The 18,566-nt window shown below is 37.6% G+C and overlaps 1 protein-coding gene across 1 annotated transcript; it reads right to left on the bottom strand.

Moving 5' to 3' along the window:
- Positions 1-614: 614 nt before the first annotated feature.
- LOC112556844 (neurexin-4-like) lies at positions 615-18,489 on the bottom strand. The gene is given in 27 exon segments (XM_025226224.1): positions 615-2,006; positions 2,582-2,734; positions 3,975-4,097; positions 4,301-4,397; positions 4,788-4,927; positions 5,248-5,433; positions 5,641-5,760; positions 7,357-7,476; positions 8,138-8,356; positions 9,845-10,015; positions 10,127-10,246; positions 10,639-10,833; positions 11,093-11,305; positions 11,649-11,771; positions 12,025-12,052; positions 12,054-12,132; positions 12,631-12,772; positions 13,023-13,178; positions 13,431-13,512; positions 13,724-13,885; positions 14,086-14,259; positions 14,651-14,829; positions 15,184-15,387; positions 15,659-15,800; positions 16,410-16,600; positions 17,330-17,485; positions 18,332-18,489. Coding segments are annotated over 27 exon segments (3,939 nt in total). The 5' UTR covers positions 18,405-18,489; the 3' UTR covers positions 615-1,815.
- Positions 18,490-18,566: the final 77 nt, after the last annotated feature.

Here is an 18,566-nt window from a genome sequence, read left to right as displayed (position 1 = left end):
TGTTTTACAAGCATCTTATTTAGGCAGCATAAAGCAAAAGGCTATTTTTTAGTGCCATTACCTTCCATGTGCCATACATTATCTGATTACATTTAGTGTGATTTTAAAGAGAGATTTTGACAGAACTTTCCTTTCCCACTGAGCATGTGGAATCTGTGGCACAATGGATTTTTCATTTATGCTGTGAAGTAAATAGCTAAGTGCACTAGCATCTTGGTGTCCGATCTGTTCAAAACCTGCAGGGTGCAGTAGACCCCCTTCCTTCCCTTGTCACATCTGTTGTATATACGATCCTTGCCTATAGAGGCTTAGGGAAATGTAAGAAAGAGATAGGCCTTTTCATGACCTTTAGCTGAGGTTTGTGTTAACCTTTATCACTTGATACTTTTACTTTTCACGCTGGTGATGCTGGACCAAGTGGAACCATTTCTTGCACAATTTGTTTTTTAAAATAGTCTGCATTTGGAACTGCTGTGCAAAGTTTTGGTCAAAATCACAAGTGCTAGCTAACTGTTCTTTTATTGGAAGATCTAGTTTAACTCACTTCCACTTTCACACATTGATGTCTGTTCATCCAAGAAGCTAGTCAAGTGTGGTCAGAATGAAAAGTTACATAAATATAAAGAACAATTTTATTTACAGGTCACTTAAAAATATATACAGCTATATGCTGAAGTTCTCATGTATTTCATATCCATTTTCATAAACTAAAAGTAGAGCCATAGTGAAGGTGGTTAGTTTTACATGAGCAAAGTAGCAGCGCAAGATCTTAAAGCATGTATAATTTTGGAAAGCATCAGGACCTTCTGACGATGATCCGATCATGATGAAAATAAGTATCTTTTCTCATCATCCACCAATGAAATTTGAGCAGATGTCAATAGCAATGGCTACCAATCAATACTCTTGCTTGCTCACATCCATGTTCCTTAGGAGATGCTTCACTTTTTTAAAAAAACAATACATCAATTTATGTTTTCATTTTGCATACTGTTAAGAGTTTTTAACTGCGAGATTCACATCTAAAATTTGTTCTGCATAGAAATATAGTCATTTATTTATACTTCCTTCATATTCTTGTCTGCCTGGCCAAAATGAAAACAATCGCATCAAAACTTTGTACACTTTGTCCTGAATATTAAAATGAAAAACCTGAATGTTACTACAATCACAAACATTTCATACAAAGCAATATCATTAGCACACATTTTCTCTGCTGCAAATTGCATTCTTCTCTTATCTCAGCACATCATTCAACACAAAGCACAAGAATTACACATGGAATGTAAGTGGTGTTACAAAACACAAGAATACAGACAGAAGACTATTTCCACTGTCTGTTATAAACATCAAATATCATAACAGATTTTCTCTTGAAGGGTAATAGCTGGATAAATTGCTATACAATAACATCATTCCATTAACAAATTTTGATAAAATGGGGAAAAAAACTGCAAAATGGTAATTACAAATGAAAATACTACAGATTAGTGTGTGAAACTGGTTGGTTCTAAATGGCTTGCTAAAAAACATTTCTCAAAAGGCATTTTTTTTAATTATCAATGATATTTTCTATAGATCTTAAAAATAACACTCTGAACCATGATTTTAAATATACACACTTTTCCAAAATGTCGTGGTTAGATCATTCTATGAAATGTCAACACGAACAATGTATTCTGAAGCAGGAAGTCACAGGTAAACATGAATGGCAATGAGTTCCTGAAACTCAGCAACAATTCACAACTCTCTTCGTTAACATGCACAAGCATAATCTTTAATGGTGTGAAATCCAAATAAGCTTTATCCTCCACTTCACATAAAATATTCAAATTTGGTAGTCATGTTTGGCAACCCTGTCTGGTTCAAAACAACTGCTGTATCAGCATCATCGGCAAACTCAGCACCAATAGCTTCCTCTGTTTCATAATCGCCTCCCTCAAATCTTGATCGGAAAACGAAAACGAGGATGATGATGACCAGGACAAAGAAGAACGACAGAGAGACTGGAATCAAAGAAACAGAAATATTAAGCAAAAAATAAACATTTGATGTGCTTTTTAGGGGGGAATGGACATGGCACTATTCTTATTTTATTATTTTTGCAAAAGCCTTTTTATATACAAACATATTCATACATCACTAGGTGTTTCTCATCATGCAGTATACATGTATGTAGTCAAAAATAGTTTAAGCTATATTCAATCAGGAAATATATACTACAATTATGTCTAACTTGTCTCATCCGGCCAACCTTCTGATCCTCTATCAGGCAAGCATTTCAGATTTTTTAAAACCACAATTCATAGACTTTCCAGGTTCCAATCTCAACCTCCCAGGTGTTGTACCTGGCTGACAACTATATCCATCAAGTGTTTCTATTTAATATCATGTGATATGAAATAAATGGATGCATTTAGAATAAATAACATGACTGCTATTTATGAAAATAAAACCAAGTCAATGTCTTACAAATGGTAAAACAGGTAAGTTAACAAACAGTGCTCCAACCAGATAACATATTAAAACAAAACATCATAATGCAAGGATCACAAGAAATGGCTAAAAACTTCACAAGTACCTCCAATAATGATTTTCTCCTCCTGGGATAGTTCCTGAGGTGGGGCATGGGGATATGTGACGTTCTGCAGCTCACCACGAATGGGTCGTGTTTTGATGGGTTCCGGAGAGGCAGTGACCTCTTCAAAGCCACACATATCCTCTTTCACAGCACCTGGTCATCAGATAAGTTCCTTTAACAACCATCTTTGGATATTATGTTGCACATATAATTTGAGGGACTGGTGGTAAAACAGCAGGGAGCATCAACATTGGCTTCTACGCTTGTAAGCCATGCATTGTAAAGGAAAAACACCCATGATTTTCACAAACTTAAAAACTGGAGACTAAAGTGAATAATAAAAAACCAAAAAGAAACCAGTGTATAAAAGAGTAAAATAAACTATACAATAATTGAACACAGAATCACCACTTCTGTACACATATCCAAGAAAAATGCTTTTCAGAGCTATACAGTATTGTGCATTTTGAAGAAGCATGCAGTTTTATAGTTTTATTAAAAAAACTATAATCATTCGACTACTAAAGCAGTATCTGCACTTAACAGACACATCCGCATGCACACACCCAGCTCTCTGAAAAATACATTTTCAGAAATGTATAGGCCAACAAACAGAAAAGCAGTGTTGATCAAAGAATTTGGAGTTACAGTCAAATCTCGCTACTATGCCACCTCGCTACTATGCCACTCTCGGTATTATACCACTTTTGCTCGGTCCCGACAAAATTCAATACAAAATAAATTTACTATGCCACCACCTACTCTCGCTACTATGCCACTATTGTGTGATTGTTAAAAGGCACGAGTTGTGAAATTCCGCGCACTGCTCGATTATTATATCGTAGTGTGGGACATTGCAGTTGGGTGGGATGAAACATAGCACGCACACAGGGAGGGTGGAGGCTAGCGATGGGGGTGGTCGCTGGCAGGGTGACAGCCCAGGGACAGAGGGAGAGCAGGAGGGGGTCGACTAGTGACAGGATGCAGGTGTGTGGAGGTGAGGGGGAGAATGAGAGGAGACAGCTAGCACCAGCCGACGATTCTTGAAAGCTTTGGACTGACGGGTAACTTGAAAAATAAAGCCATTTTTACGAACCCTCGTTATTATGCCACTCTCGCTACTATGCCACTTTTGCTCCGTCCCGGTAGGTGGCATAGTAGCGAGATTTGACTATACCTCATGCAGTGCACTGTAATGGTTAATTGTCATAGAGTGCACAGACAAAGCCGCAGAACAGTTCTTTTTCAATCCCAGCAATTGGAGGAGCAGAGGAGCATTTTCCATGCGCTTTGCACATGCTGAACCTATCGATGCTGATGTGCCATTCATATGCCCCCAACATCACCCACTCCTTTCAACTTTTACAACAATTAAAGACAAGCTGTAGCATACCCTCTGGCATCAATTTCAAGTAGCTTGGTTGCGGATCCTGGAAGGCCCGTTTCAGTGGGAAGATGTTGTCCACCTGCATTCTGTAGATGCAGCCCTCAAATCCTGAGTTGGTGTTGCTGGTGTCTGAAAGTGCCAGAATCAATAATATGATCTTAAATCCAGACACTGTGTCTAAATGTCAGCATGCATATTATTTAATTTCTAATACAGTCTAAATACTATCTATCATAAATGTTGGTCTAATCAAAAACAATCTTCAAAACTTTTAAAAATCTTTTTCAGTGCTACAAAAAAGAAAAAAAATCCTGATAAAATGCAATGCATACCATTGTTTCCAACATACAGGTACTTTGGTTTATCCAATATGGTGTCAGACTGCTCTGACACAGGAAAGGTGTGATCAACTGGAGGGTAGTTGTCAACCTGGAATACAAGATTTGTCATGAAAACAGATGTTCAAATGCTGGTCAATGGATGGTGAGCTAGGGTCCTGTCAAGTGAGAATGAACAAAAACTAAATTTGCAGAGCAATTTGACTACTAATGATGTAAACCAACTGCTTTTAATGTGGATCACCTGACAGATGAAATCTAGCTAGGACTCAATGCTGATGTGTTTGTGACCAGGCAACTCTTTGGCTGAAGAGTACTAGTTGCATGGTTGAGGCCCAGATCAATAACTACACACCATATCAACAAGCTCCAGGGTAGAGGGACAGCGAAATGTGCTACAACTGTACTTTGCAAAAGATAACAATAAAAATCATTTCGCTGGCTATTCTGCTTAAAGTGCAATTTTAAAAAATGCAAGTACCTGCACAAATACACGACGGCCTCTGTCGCTGCGACGGATAGTGGCAACGTGCACCTGGGTGTTGGCAAAGTCAACATTGATGTTTGGGGTATTCACCTCTTCACGTTGAAAACCAACATCAAACACCACCTTTACTCCACCTGTTAAGAGGGTAGAGAAAGATGAACGAGTTAAATAAACATGACTGATTGCAACAAGAATCATCATTTACAAGAGATTCACAACATGATCTCACATGAGGATCTACAAATACATAACATCCCACGGGGTCTATACATACAGACCTCACATGAGGGTCTATATACATATAATCTTGCATAGGATCTATATACACACATCATCACATGGGATCTCATATATATACATGAGGAGATTAATGCTATGATCTGTTGATTGTTAAAAATCGATCTTCACAAAGTCTGCCACATTGTTACTGAGCTCTCTAACTTCCACACCATACCATTGTTATTGAGCTCCACTGAGATGTAGTCTGGATACTCCACACTGCGGATCTGCATCAATATGCCTTGCTTCATTTTCGTGGAGAATCCTATTGTGGCATACTGAAAGTCGGTGGCTGAAAGGCCCTGTGTCTCATCAAACTCATAACGCACCATATAGTTTGTTTTCAGGTTGACTCCCACCTCTGCAAAAAAAGTGGGTAGAAAATATCACCTACAGCAGATGACAATCAAGGCTCTGACAACGTAACTTCCCCTTCTCTGCTATGGAGGTGAACTCCCTTAGTTCTAAAGTTATTTTTGCAATATAAGAGTTACAGAGAGAATAAATAAAGGCCTCTTGTGAAAACACCATCTAGCAGATAATGTAGAGATGCCAATGGAATGCTTACCACGGCCACAATTCCACCCACGCCATGGTGTGTAAGAGCAGTCACATGTGTATCTGTAGTAACCTTCACGACAGGTGCCACCATTGAAACAGGGGTTGCTGGCACATTTGCCAATGCATCCTAAAAAGAACGAAACCTAGTCAATAAATTTATCTGAATAATTTTCACAATATAAGCACTTAAACTTTTGTATTTCACTACCCTTTCATTTGATTTAGGAGCATGCATGCACAATTTAGCAACTACATGCACAATAAATACATGCTTACATGCCCATGTGCACTATACAAAAAGTTTAAAGGAAAAAGCAGGTCAAATAGTAAGTTTTGTGCTGGACCCCTTTAACAAGCATTGAGCCACCTAGCCCCAGTTACCTAGCAATCTCCAAATACAAGATGCTGACATTTTGATGTCCTCTACTCAGGGCGTTGTCAGCTCATCCCCGTTACAGTTCAAAAAAGTCACTCAAAAACACAAAATACTGGCTGAATGAACCATCTCAGACCCATTTTAAATATAATTTAAATGATTCTTTTTCAACCTGAAATTCCGAATTACAAGATTTAGAATGTCGGTATCTATCACTTGTCCATTTGACTAACTTTTTCTTGAATACAAGGAAAGAATTTATATGTCTGTGAGTACACTGGCTCCATATTATTCTCATGTACTGCCAAAATTAAGCATAAGTTTAGGAAAGAAACTGTACGTAGATGATGAATGAAAAAAGGTATGGTATTGTTTGGGGATTTTACATGAAAAAAACCAATGCAATGTAAATTTGTAATGTTTACCAGTTGATAAGCAAATGAACAGGCAAAATTAAAATATTTGTTAAAGATAAATGATTAAATTACCAAGGCCACAATAAACAAGGGATTTACTTTCAGGTAAAATGAATAACATTTAGCTCATACCAAAAGAAAAAACAAAAGCAAAAAAAAAAAAAAAACCAACAATATAAAACCCCCAAATCTTTGTATCAGTTGTCAGAAAATGAGTGTGGATAATACTAATGGCAAATATGTATGTTTGCTGAAGCCTGTGTTGGATCTGATTTCCTCCTGAAGAAAACATCCATATTGGTTCTATGTTCATTCAGAACTAACAAAAGCTAAGATATATTAAAATTGTGGTAGGAAGGTTCAAACCTAAACTGTCTTACCACCTTGCTCTGGTTACAATGTAGGTCTAAGAGTTTAAACATTAATATGCTAACTGTATGCTGCTATACCAGAGCATATAGAGGTTTGTGTGAAAGCTTATTTACGATACAATATAGTGAAACAATATCTTAGAAATATTAATGTTCTTCTTCACATTTAAAATTACTTTATACAATTTTATCTTAATTTTCCATATCACCCTTGCTCAATTTGCATTCACACAAACAGGTGTAAAAAAAAGGACATTTAAAATAGCTTATGATATCCATCCCAAAAAAACTGCAAACCCTTAAACCCAACCAGTATGGAGTTATTATGGAGCAATTCATTCCTTACACATCAGCAAGAATGGTCACAGAGAACTAATTAGCTGGACAGCCCGTGTTTCATTTGCACAGCAAGACACACACTGTCTCCTTAATCTGTACTTCTCTCTTTTTTTGTGGTAATAAATTGTTGTAACATGAATGTGATTTTCCTTTTTTAAATATGTACAACAAAATGAAGTTCCTGAAGTTCTTATTTCTTGTGTTCCCTACAGCTCTCTTACCTTCAATCACACCATAGACTTCTGTGCCCCTCAGTTTACTTGCCATGTCCATAAGTATGCCATTGACACGAAGCCCTCTTATGCAACCCACATAACCATCATTGTAGTCCACAAGAGAACCTGTCAGCCAATCAAAATAGTATGCAACATACAATCACAAACATGACTATATTGCAGTTAGCAACTCTTAGCTTTCTGAAGAAGAACATTTTAAATTCTTTAAGCTCATTCAATAGGGACTAAAACCAATGTGTTGAACATTTATAGAACTGCAGTGGTGGCATGAAGTATGATGTGTTCCAATATTTACACCTACTAACCTACAATAAAGATGACGATCATTGATACACTGATTAAAGAGCATTTTTTAAACATTTAAGTGATAGGACTTGCAAAAAATATACTTTGTTTTCTTGTACGAAATTCAAATATAAACGAAAGTAACTATGGAACAAAGAGATCTCCTTCAAGATCACTGTCTCTAGTTTACCTTTTCATTCAAAACTGTACAAGTATTTTAAAAAAAACGCATTTACACAATACCATAAGTCATATCCCAAAGATTATAGTGTAAATGAATTTTTGAAATACTTGTACATTTTTGAATGAAAACATTAACGTCAAAATTTTCATTGTAGGTATCCAAATATATTTTTTTGCTACTTATATGGTATCTTAACACTCTATAATACAAGCCCCTTAAACATACTCAAAACATAGATTCTGATTTTTGGAGAATTCTCCTGACCTAAACACCATATGCAGCAGGCAAGTAACGTACCAATAGATAACGGCGATTTCAGATCTAGTAGACGAATGAGATCAGAGTCTTCGTTATTGACCACCTCTGTGAAGTCATCAATCTTCAGGTAGGCCTGTTTGCGGTTTTTCTCCATGTGCACCGTGTGCCACTGATCATCATTCAGAGGAGCCGGGGCCTTAAATGGCAGCACACTCACACCATTTCCTACATCGTATCGAAACTGAACAGTGTCCGACTCTGAAAGTAGAGAGCATAAAAACCTGTGTTATCTACATTTTTTAAAACTATTTATAGACTCACTTCATGGCACCTGTTGCTCTCATTGGAATTTCAAAAATCAATTGTATGTGAGGAATGTATGCCACAAACAACAAACCTCTGACCACTGACTACTACTGAATTGTCAAGAAGTCAACAGAATGACCTAAGTGATGAGAATCAACAACAAACAGGAACTCCCAATCCAACTTCAAGGAGAGAACATCCTGGAAACAGACTGCTTCACATATCTGGGGAGCGATGCCAACAAGGACAGTGGAGCAGACGATGACATCAAAGCCACATCAACAAGTCCAGACATGTTTTCAACAGACTGCTCCCCATCTGGAACTCCCGAGCATTATCCTTCAGCAGTAAAACCCGCATCTTCAGCATCAATGTGAAGGCAGTCCTACTGTATGGTTCTGAAACCTTGAGAGTGACAAACACCATTCAACAAGCTCCAGAGCTTTACCAACGATGCTAATGCCATATTCTGGGAATAAGATATGGCCTGAAAAGATTTCCAACAGCTGCTGTGGAAAAGAACCAACCAGAATGCCACTAGCCAAGACATCAAAAAGCGCTAATGGGGCTGGATAGGACACACCCTGCGCAAACCAACTGACACCATTGCCAGGCAGGCACTTGACTGGAACCCTCAGGGGAAGAGGAGAGTTGGGAGACCAAAGCAGGCTTGGAAAAGAACAGCAGAGAGCGATACAAAGGACGTCAGAACCACATGGACCCAACTGAAGGGAGCTGCCCAAAACTGGGTCCGCTGACGAGGTGTTGTTGTGGCCCTATGCTTCTCAAGGAGTAACAAGGACTAAAAGCTAATTCTCAAGAAAGCAATCCAAAACAACAAAAAAAACCCCTAGATTAAAGTAACGTCCTGTAAGAATACATCCAGTAGCTTATAAAATATAATAATAAAAAATCCAAAATTTGTAAAGTGCATGCTCACACTCCTAAGAAGTATGCTCTTAGTGCTTAAGAACAACAATAAAACATGGACAGCATATGAGGGACAGGAAAACAACAAATAACATGAACTATAAAAGAATAAACAACAGTACTAAATGAAGAATAAAATCAAATACAGTAAACACAAAGAGGAACCAAATAACAAGAACTGAGAATAACATGATATTGCAAAACGAAGGGTGTGACAAAGGACTAGCATTATGGGAAAGGGTGTTAGGAGTAATGTTTACAGAAGAGGTGCATTTTCAGTGCAGGTTTAAAGGATTCAATAGTGGGTAAGTGGCAGATATGAAAAGGGAGAGAGCTCCATTGTTTCGCTGCACAAAAACCAAAAGTCCTGTGGCCATATGTTGTTGTTTTGGTGACAGGAAGAGTAAGATGATCATCAGACGAGGAGTGGAGTTGTCTAGCTGGGACGTATCAAATATCAAAAGTAGCTTTTAACAATGGGAAAAAAAAAAAAATATTTAAAGGACTCACGGAACAGTCGAATTTCAATGAAATCTGTGTCTCCAATGCAGTGCACCATAACACCATCTGTTGCTGTGGTTTTAAACTGGAACCAGATGTCTCCAGCATTTTTGGCATCAAAGGTTGGAAATTCCAGATTGGCATCAGGCATGTTAAAGGTTACTGTGTTATCAAACAGATCTGAAAAGATAAAAGCAATCAGCTTTAAACATGCAATCATACCACAAATTTAAAAAAGAATCCCTTGAAAACCATATCATGAAGCCCTCCATATTTGAGAAAGGAACTCACTGTCGCCCCTGCACTCTAGTGGGTCAAGCTTGTGTTTGGCCACCTTGGTATCTGTCAGTGTCCCAGTGTCACCAAAGCGCAGTTCCATCACTGGTAAGTACTCCTTATGCACCAAATACCCTACACAAAAGCAACATGATGATAGGCTCTGAGGGATAAAACCATGCTGTGACAAACTAGCAGGTGTAAAGCTTCAGCAGTGAGTGTCAGGTTATGACGCAAAAAGCAGCAACACAAGAAAGAAATGCAGAAGCAAATAAAAAAAAAACACACACAAAAAACCCCAACAACAAACCCAAGACAAAACAAAAATAAAAGAAACCAGAAACAATGAAAGATACATAATTATTACTAGTTCTGGATGTGTTTGTTGAAAATGTGTAATCATGACCCTCTTACTTATGCAAAAATAGACTCAGTAAAATTTTTTCAGGCATACAATCAACAGCCCTGGATTCTGACAAAGCCATTCTGACATGCATTTAAATATTGGTAAAAAGTGTTCAACATACCTTTGTCGGACATCTGTTCATTTAAGCCTGCATCACAGTTGCAGGTGGAGCTGCTTCCAACACATCCCTTCTCCTCTAAACCACAGCTGCACTTGCCTGATCCTGGTGCTGCACCACCCCAATAGTACATAGGCTGGTACGTTCGACCTACCCACCACCCATAGCTGCGCACGTACTTGTCCACATTATCTCCACCTACCAAGAAAAAAAAAAAGAACATCCATCACCATTTCAAAACAACTGATCACTTTTTATAAGAGATTAAAATGGAGACATAATTATACTCTTTAACACATTTAGTTTCTTTCAGGTTCAGAAATTTCTGCAAAATACATAATGAAGAAATGCAAATCCTAGATAAAATGTTGTAACTGTTATGCATAAAGAAACATAAATATTTCACAAAGCACTCCTTGACTTGATGCAAAAGTGAAAAAATGATTCCACAACTTACCAACAGGAGCCAACAGTTTTGAATTGTTGCACTGGTACTCAATATACTGACGGCATGTATCAGCTCGTTCAATAACTTCCTCTAAGCCTTTCATGTCATCTGTGCTGTATTTAATCAGCCGCACATAGGAGCCTGGATCCTGATAGCCATCTATTGTGACCCAGTCCTGACTGTCATGACCAACGTATGTGATGATCTGACCAGTATCTGCCTCTGAAAATATATGGCAAAGAAAGTGGGAAGAGAACTTTTACACACATATTAAGCCACTCTACATGCAAACATGTGAACACGGACACAAACACAAAATCACAGAAATGTTTGCACATGAAGATGCAAACAGATTCTTCCTTCAACTCTCCTCTGTAATTGTTATTTAAGCCCTAGAAGTCTTAAAACTTCAATGTTTTATATGATCATTGCAAAATCGTCTGATGATATATATTTGAATTAAGGCATACTCTTCTAAATGATTGTACTACTGATATGTGCATGCACACGAACATTTTAAATGCTTGGCTCCTGCTACTGGAAATACCTGTCTCTGTTTACTTACCTTTATCACAGGACACTTTGAATGGCGCCAGAGGACCTGAGCCATCAGGATCAATAGTGGCTGTTTCAAGCCCTTCAATATCTGAGTACAGTTTGAACATCATGCATGACACCTGGTAAGCAGCTGTCAGAAAAGACACGCCAAACATTTCACTATACAATCCATCATAAATCCGCACCTTTTATCTAACAGCATTGTAACCCAACCAAGGAAAAGACACTTGCACCATATATTCATGTAACACATGATTCACTAAATCATTTAATGATCATCAAAATGCAGAAAAGAACAGTTTCAACTGCTTATGGTAAAAGCAAAACATTTTTGAAGAAATCTAATGCAAGTAAATTGTGAAACAAAACAGCAAAGAACTGACAGATGTGGCACATCTCTCCTTTGTAGCCCTGAGGCCTGGCAGTCACAGGTGAATGTATTCCAGGACTGGGTGCACGTTCCCCCATGTTCACATGGATTGGGAGTACATCTAGGAAAAGAAAACCAACATTAATCCCTTGAGGCTTCCTGACGTTTGTCTAATAATAATAAATGCACGATTTGTATAGTGCATACTCATGCTCATAACGAGCACGCTCGTAGTGCTTGAGACAAGAATGAGAAGTGGACACGTGAAAGAACAGAAGGACGGACAAAGGGACTGATGACTAATAAAAAACACATAGAAAACACAAAGAGGAATCAGATAACAAGAACTGAGACCATAGCAATTCAGCAGAGGAAGACAAGTAGAGAGGTAGGAATAAACGGAAAAAGAATGAGGAGTGGGTTGAAAAGGGAGTAGCATTGTGAACTGTTGCAAGGTAAGTGATACTCAACACTTCACTTCCCAACGACAATAAGATCATGAGACTAGCTTTGCCTTTCCTCAATGGCTTCTTGATAACAAAGACGTTTTTCTAATCCCCCCCATCCCCCCTCTACGAGTAGAGTAGGATTTTCCTCATTAAAAAAAAACCAAACTTACCTGTCTCTAATAGCACAGGTTCCAACATCTGCACCCTTATTTACTGCAGCAGATTCAAACACTTTATCCAAATCCTGAATTCTCCCAGCAACATAAATGTTACGCATGCAACCTCGAAAACCATTAAACAGCTCATGGCCACCTGCAAATAGCAATGTTATTTCAATGAAAAGGCTCCAGGTAGCCTTTATATAAGTGGTGATGTACAACTATGTATTATTGGGAAGATGATAAAACAGTGAAGATATTTGTTTAGATAATCTCCTGAAACAATATGTAAAATGAAATTATGACAATACCAAAAAAAAAGTTCTTGGCTTCTTACTCTTGTATGTGTACCTGAAGAGAATAGTATTATTGACGCTTTAAAAATAACTGAAAAAAGATCTTACCTATATAGTATGTTGTTCCGGGTATGATATCTAGAGAGCGATCCGACACTTTTACATTACGATCAACTGTGCAGTTGACCTTGGTCTTTGTTACCTCAATGTACAAAGTGTGCCATAGACCATCAGCAAAACTGTTGGAGGCTCTTGTAACATCATCTACATCATAAAGCAACATAAAACCAGTTACACATCTGGATCAGAATTAAGAATATCTGTAAAGAGACAATATAAGATTCATGAAAGAATGATTGGAATGGTTAGAAAAAGATGTAAAGATCAAAACTTTACTGAGAACAAGTTGCCGAACTGTACACTGAGATTAACATATTTTCTTTCAATTTCATGCTGCCCTGTTAACTACTCCACACAGAAAAAAATGCATTTTGCAAACATGGGGCCTGCACTTACTGTTTCTGACTACATCTTCAATGAGCTGTTGTGAAGTAGACACAATACTGTAGGAGATGAAGCCATTCTCATCAATTATAACCTGCAAGCAAACACCATCCTTATTGAGGTAAATGTACAAAGACAACTACCTGACTATACAAAAGTACAAAGTCGTTTAGTTCCCTTTGTTGCATTGGTTTAACAGGCTATAATTCTTGAAGTAATTTACGAAGACACTAAGCCATGAAATTATTGATGTAAGGCATCATCAATCCATTTCAACCAGCTAATACTTCTTAGCTAACATTTACTTTTAGTCCAGAACCATCTGTTGACATTGGGTGATAGATCAATAGCCCATCTCTGTCGTGTGTTCGAAACTCCATCTGCGCTTGAATGCCTGTGGAAGAGGTTGCTGTAAACTGGATATATGACGCCAGACTGGGAAATGTGATCGGAGTAGCAGCTGACGTCTGCAAAGCAGGCAAAAACCCACATGTATGCACTTGCACCAGCTCCAAGTCATTGCAGCTCTTAAAAATCTTTCATATTTGACTCATACTTTATACAATATTCTTTTTCGCAATGTTATTTAATATCGTGACTCTACGTCTCTGCCACAACCTTTTTATGCCATGATAGTCATCAAGATCTAGTGTAGTGATTCTCATACCCCACAGTAGGTGCCCACTTCATTGTAGATCTTGATGGAGGGATTTAGGGTAGTGGCCTGTGAATCTGCCAAAAGTTTCCCTCCATTGAAGTTTACGTTCTGAATGCATCCATTGAAGTTATATTTGACTTTGATACCATCCTGCATGAAATGCTGAACACCTCCGACATCAATCTGCAAATAAAGTAAAAAACTGATGATTGGAAAATTGAACTACTTGCTTCAGCAATGTTTTTAGTTAACAATTGAAATAGGTAATAAATGCAATGCTGATCAACTCTGCCAACACCATTAAGACAATGCCTTTGAAAGAAACTAGGTGCAACCCATGCCATTTCATTCCCTGCAAAAGCTACCACATTAAAGTGACAGCTGTACACTCTGATGACCAATGAAGCATAACATGACACCAAGTAAATGATTGTTGGGGAAACAAATTTGAAAGATTAAAACCATTCAGAATGATTTTTTAAATTCAAAAGCCTATATACTGATTTAATATATTAACATCTTATTTTGGTTTAAGTCTTTAACAAACTGATATTCCATTTTTGTTTACACTTACAAACTTATCCAAATCCAGACGGTAAAAAAGTCCATTGGTCTCGACTTCATTAACCAGCCTATCAACAACAATTTTCAGCTTGCGGTGGTCTCGCCTTATGATAACATCATGCCACTGATCATCGTCTAACAAGCTACCAGCAGTGACCTCTGTAACACCACTGTCTTTCTGGGTGGAACCTAAAATGCAAAAAAAGTAAGATAATAAATTGTCTAAACTATTAATACCAAGCAAAATATGTTTTCTATAATAAATATTTTGTATTGATAGATCATAGTGCAACTGCTCCAGAATGGAAGGAATGTACTAACCATCAATTTTAAAAACTGCCATTAATATTTAAAGGCAAAAGAAAACAAAAGGAACTAGCTCACTCAGATGAACCTTACTGAACTAAAACTGTAAAGTAATTAAGGCCTATATCACCAGTGTCAAACAGCAACATGTTTTATATCAAAATTGAGTATGTCACTGAAATCAACAGCCTTCTCATTTTAAAAAAATAGTTTCTAAGAAAAATGCTTCCAACTCACCAAGGTCTATGGAGACGTTCAAGTAGCCTCGGCTCATCTGCAAAACCAGGAAGTCTCCCTGATTGCCACTAGCATAGAACATAACACCATGAGGGAAGTTTGTCTTGAATCTTAATTCCAAAAGGTCCTCCACAGTCTGAATTTCTTGCTGGCTCAGATCATACTCGATGTATCCAGCACCAGCAAAGGATGACGTTACAGGCTCTGGGACAAAATGTTTTTGAAAAATATTACTTTTGCTTAGATTAGAAGATTGAGTTCTATACTGTCACCTGCCTACAGCACAATCACATCTAAAATTTCAGTTTTTAAATTGATTTCATTGTCATTTAATGTTTTCTTCACTTAACTAGATGTCAAAACTTTCAACTACTGCAGCAAATTGCAGATTAACTCTGCCATTACAACACAACCAAAAACATCATATGATGAATGTAGAAGTGTTGTTAGAATTGACGGTATTGTTAGAACTTACGGTATGGACAACCAGTGACATCAACCCTCAAAGAAATAACCATGTTCCAGCGTTGTGGATTGAAGCGTACGTAACGGGCAATGATAGGGTAAATAAGCGTGATCCTCTTTTCATCGCTGTCATTGTCATTTCCAACAAACATCTGAAATTTTGTTAGAGCACATTTTATCCATGACAATAAGTACTTCTCCTTATTGAACCCTGTAACAATCTGCATACATCCTAAAAGCAGATTTTGAAAGATATCACATTCCTATTTTAGAGTCACTGCTCATCAGTCGTGAAACCCCAAAGAATGTTGCCAGCATCGCCATTCAGGCATAATCAGGATATCTGGACTTCTAGCAACATTGTTAATCTTACACATTGAACACAGATTGCTGTATGATGGAATTCTGCATGGATGACGCAGAAAAAAGTGGGGTTTCCCCTTTTCTTTTACATTGATCTGTAGTAATTATAGATAAACACTCTCCTAAAAGTATTTGCAAATAACTATGCTCCAGGGTAGCAAGCCAATGACTTTCAGGCATGTATGATAACAAGCAGAATTAAGCTCATTAAGTTTCACACATGGATGCTGTTGTGAAAGGCACTGTTCAACTCATTTAAAGGCCTTCAAAACTAAATAGACATATTCAAAAAATTGTTACATTTGACAATTTTTCTACCATATACACTATTGCCTTGCTACATGCCCATTTCAAGCGATCAAATGCTAATTCTTAGTACTGAAGGCAAATGATTGTACCTCAGCAATGCCAAATCTGTTTGTATACTGCCGCCACGTCCTTCCATCATCAGAATATTCCAAGAAAAATTCACTGACATATTCATCACTACCACGACGACCCTGGGTGTGAAGTTTGGTCACAATATACTGTCTGCCAAGATCAATCTGTAGCCATTCGTATGCATTCTGTATCTTTGGTGTCCAGGCACCTGTGGTATCAAATGCAATATGTTCACAAAAGGTAACAAGTATTCCAAATGCCGGAAATCTATTTTAAAATTCATCAGTTGCAGACATATTTTTATTTGTTTTAATGGTGTTCTGAGAATGAAGTTGCAAAATGTGCATGTGGAATAAATATAAGCAAAAGTGTACTGCATTTCAACAACCAAAGAAAGAAAAACTAAAGACAACAATTTTATGCTGTCAGTTTTGTGCTGTCTGCAGATAGGTAATTCTAGAACATTTTTTAACCTTTTTTGCTACATTTACATTTTTTACTTTTACTGCTAATGGTGTGTAATGAGAAAGAGAGTGAATGTTAAACAAGTGCTGTGTACAATGATCAATACAAATCTGTAGTATTATTGTAAATTAACACTCTGAAAAGCTGTGTAAAATAATGGCTACTTATTCCATTTCTTTTTTTTTTTCAAAACAGAACTCTGAACTGCAAGGTTTAATTTTCATCCTGCACTTTTTTATATAAATATTAATTATTATATAATACTGTGCTATTGTAAGATGATAAATCATATAAAGTATGGTTTGCTTTCATTCAAACTTTGTTTGCATCGTGTAAGTTTAACAATGAAGCTGCTTTGTTCCATCTGGTATATAAAAGTGGGCAAGCCTGATAATCAACATTTCAACTTCAATCTACTGGGCATTCACAAAAGTGGAATGTGCTGCGCAGTGTACGAAGTCAAGTCACTCACTTGCAGGGTCATACAGACGGGCCATGTAGGGCTCTCGCTTTACGAAGTAAGAACTGGCTGTCATTGCTGAATTAGGAATGGCTCTTGAGGCAACACCTAGAGGTTGTTGGTACTGACCCCGACAGTCTTGATATTCATACACAGACTCCTCAAAAACTGAAATCATCAAAATTGCAATTAAAATTTTTCAAATCCTTTTAATTTGTCAACAGTTTTGATTGCCTTTTTTTCTTTCAAGTAATCAAAGGATTTGGATTTATCCATGGTGACCTTTACACACAACTTCCCCAAACTTGACCAAACATTCGACATTCGCCCATTTTCTCTGCATTAAGGGAGTAAAACTATCTTGTATGCTGGTAAGTAACAGTGAATGGTGTCATGTCACTTAGAATATTATATTTTTAAAATGAACATAAGGGCAAAGTAGTACAAAATCGTGGCTTAATATTACAGTTGACATAGCTGAAGAATCATCGTGTATTCAATGTATATATATATTTCAATATTTACGCCGCTGTTTGGACGGAACAAAATTCATGGTGGAAAGATTTTACATGATTTGGGGCTATGGGTGCACCTCATCAAATCCCTGAGGTATAATTAAGACCAGCAAGTGTGTAACAAACAATTCATCAATCGAAGTCACTTGAGGCTTCTTACGAATTTATTGCTGAATTAACAATCCAAGTGGCAAGATTTTTCGTCTTCAACAATACTTCCGGTATTTCGTGGGACCAAACTTAAACATGAGAAGGGAGTCTCTGTCCACGTGATTAAAATCGTTGTTGTAACCTAACATGATTATACAAGGAATCATTTGCTAGAGCCATTGTGAAGATCTTAGAGATAATCAACATTGTGAGAAGTGAAAGTTTGCGAAAACTCTGCGACATGTCCGCCATCTTAATTTAGGTCAGGTAAGTGTCCAGTTACGGGTACGGGTAATTGACTTCTAAGCAGTGCACCTGCAGGAGATCACCTGCGCAGGAAATAACTTACTGTCCATTTGTCCGTTGACACAACTTGTTACGGTTGCCACAAGGAGCAGCAAACTTTTCATTTTGTCACCCATTGTACTTTCCTGTTACACACTATTCCTCATGTTCGAATGTTTGGCCCCGCTTCCGTGTCACGTGATCTCAGGTGTCACCGCTTGCGTCCTCCACACCTGTGTGAACACAAGGGAAGTAACCAAGTTTCCACACGTTTCAGCTACCGGTGACAAAGGATAAAG

This window comes from Pomacea canaliculata, linkage group LG2 (genome assembly GCF_003073045.1).
Source record: "Pomacea canaliculata isolate SZHN2017 linkage group LG2, ASM307304v1, whole genome shotgun sequence".
In the NCBI taxonomy this organism is placed as follows: Eukaryota; Metazoa; Mollusca; class Gastropoda; order Architaenioglossa; family Ampullariidae; genus Pomacea; species Pomacea canaliculata.
Note: the sequence above shows the minus strand (reverse complement) of the source record. Positions and strands in the feature narration are given on the sequence as shown.